At 62.0% G+C, this 2,661-nt stretch overlaps 1 protein-coding gene across 1 annotated transcript; it reads right to left on the reverse strand.

The window, feature by feature from the left end:
• Window positions 1-963: 963 nt before the first annotated feature.
• CDC42EP4 (CDC42 effector protein (Rho GTPase binding) 4) lies at window positions 964-1,869 on the reverse strand. Its single transcript, XM_010002714.1, has one exon. It carries the CDS (start codon window positions 1,867-1,869, stop codon window positions 964-966), a length of 906 nt encoding a protein of 301 aa, XP_010001016.1.
• Between the last annotated feature and the right edge of the window lie 792 nt (window positions 1,870-2,661).

A 2,661-nucleotide genomic window follows, 5' to 3' on the forward strand; every position in this document is an offset into this window, starting at 1 on the left:
CAGGACAGGGTCTGGGGACAGGGGCAGCACAGAGAAAGCTGGTCCCCACCTGTGCAAACACCCACGTCCCCACACGTCTCATCCCCCAGGAATGAGGCCACTGCTGTCACTACTGTTTCCTTTTATTCTTTGCATTTGTACATACATGGTATAAAACCCTCCTCTTCCACCCGCCCGCATGGCCCTGCCAGGCCAGCCCTGCCACAGGGCTGCCCGGGGACACCAGGGCTCACCCTGGCTCATGGGGGGCCCAGGTGTCCCTGCCATGGGGCACAAAGCCACACTGCCATCAGCATCCCCAGGAGCTCCCCCAGAGATACCCAGGCTATATTAGAGTGTTGGCATCTAGGTTGGATCCATCCATCCGAGGGATGGAGTGACCCCCTGCCGCAGCACGGGGCTGGGGGCTCTCAGTCTGCAGAAGGTCCCTAAGAAAGCTGGGGAGCTGGAGCTGCTCACAGTCCCAGGGGCCCCATCTGAGCTCCAGAGCCAAGTCCTTCCTCATGGGAAATCTTTCCTCCATTAACATCAAAAGTGAGAGTAAAGAAAGTTAAGTACAAATCAGAGAGCAGTAAAAACCATACGGCGGGAAAAAAAATATATATATATATTACTAAAGGGGCTAAAACCTCAAAGCCTCGTCTCGTTTGATCCTATATTGCTTTACACAGGCAGAGGGGAAAAGAGCTAATATCCAAAGTCCAACAGAAAGAACCAAAATCAAGTCTGCTTTCCCCTCCCGGGGTGTGCTGGAGCTCCCTGGGTGCCGAGAGGCTGTGGGGCTGTCCCCACCCCGGGAGCAGAGCACTGTCCTGCCACGGCACATCCACTGAGGGACAGGGAGAGGGAACGAGCGAGGAGTTGAGTCCTCCCTGGTGCCACCCGTTGCAGCACCGGGATATTCGGCCCCGTGTCCAAGCAACTGCAAATGAGAACCAGACTCCTTGCCTCGGCCGCCGCCTTTTATACTCTGATCTCGTCGTCGTCCTCGTCGGCGAACGAGAACTCTTTGTCAGGACGTTTCAGGGGGCCCCCCCGCTGGCTCGGTGGCCCAGGGACGGAGCTGGATGCCAAACTGCTGTCCCTGGGGTAGCGGCCACTGATGCCACGGGACGGGCTCTGGCTCTGCAGGGCTGCTGCAGCCACTGGGGAGCTGGGCACGGTGGCATCTGCCTCCTCCTCGTGGCTCTCCTCCTCCTCAGGGTCTTCATCCTGCTCCCACTGCTCCTTATCCATGATGCTGAGGACGTCCCCGAGCATGGAGGGCCCCAGATCGATGTGGAAGGACATGATGGACTCGGCGTGCTTCATGCCCGTCCCGCTCTTGGCCACCACGACGGGCAGCTCCGTGATGTCCCCAAAGTCGCGCTCGTCCAAGCCGGGGCTCAGCGGCCCCGCGGTCGCCCCGTTTGCGCGCTGCTGCTCTTCAGAGCTCTCCTCCTCGGGCAGCTTCTTGACAGGGCTGGAGGAGAGGCTCTTGGGCAGCTGCCCCGCGCTCCTGTCCACCTCCTTCTCGTTGAGCTGGGGCAGGGACACGGCGTTCTTCACGAAGAGGGCCGAGTCCCGCAGCGACCCCAGCATGTCCCGCCGGTCACCTCGCGTCACCGACTGTGAGCGCTTGCTGCTGCGGAAGCGGCGGGAGAGCAGGCTGGGTTTGGAGGTGCCCAGCTCCTCACCCACCTCCGGGCCCAGCTCCCCGGCCTTGCTGGTGAGGAAGGAGGTGTCCCCGAAGGCGTCGCCCGCGCGCCCCACGTGCATGGTGTGGCGGAAATCCCCCAGCGGAGCGCTGATCATCTCGGCCGTCAGGTCGGCCCGCGAGCGCCGCTTGGAGTGGGCAGAGTTGGAGACGAGCTGCTTGAGGATGGGCATGGCTGCGGCGAGGGGGGGGGCTGGCACCGAGACAGAGCCGTGTGTCCCAACGGGCGCTCACACCTCCTGCTGCCGCCGGCGTCGCTCACAGGTCACTCCTAGGGGACAGAAGGGAAGGACACAGTCAGGCTTTGAGGACACAGCCCTGCCAACGCCAGCCCGCACCCAGCCAGGCTGCAAAATCTGACTCCATGCCCCCCCAGCTGCTCTGTTCTCCTGGGAATAGCCTCCATGCAGCACATGGCTCCCCGGAGGACAGGTCTCCAGACATCCCTGAGCACCCCAGATGAGAGGGTTCCAGACCCCATCCATGGAGGAAACATGCAGGAAAGACTGCAGGAGAAAGGCCTGGGCACTGGGGTGTCACAGGACAGTCCCCAGTGCTGTGCCCCATGCAAATGGGGACAAAGAGGGATGTGGGGCACCCACCATCCCCTCCCTGTGCAGCCCCAGCCTGCTGGAGTGGGGCACAGCAGTGCTCGAGCCTCTGGGAGCTGCACGCCGACAAGATGCCTGGGATTTTTTTTTTAATTGGAAGAAAGCAGGGAGGAGCAAACGCCAAGAGGAATTGGAAACAGACGGCAGGAAGTGTGTGAGGAGCACACAGAGCCCCCGGGAGGCACCACCAGCCAAGCAGCAGGATGGAGGGAGCTGGGATGGGGGACAGGGATGGGCAGGCACAGGAATCCCCCTGTGCCCAGCTTGGCAGGATGGGGACATGCCTTCCAGCACCCCAAAGCCCCCCACACAAAGCTCCTCACGGAGCCCATGTGTGGCTGTGCCCACCCCCCC

This window comes from Chaetura pelagica, unplaced genomic scaffold (assembly GCF_000747805.2).
Source record: "Chaetura pelagica isolate M959 unplaced genomic scaffold, ChaPel_1.0 scaffold47, whole genome shotgun sequence".
In the NCBI taxonomy this organism is placed as follows: domain Eukaryota; kingdom Metazoa; phylum Chordata; class Aves; order Apodiformes; family Apodidae; genus Chaetura; species Chaetura pelagica.

What these genes read in the sequence shown, in the direction of transcription:
- CDC42EP4 (XM_010002714.1), bottom strand. Translation starts at nt 1,869, where the DNA reads ATGCCCATCCTCAAGCAGCTCGTCTCCAACTCTGCCCACTCCAAGCGG.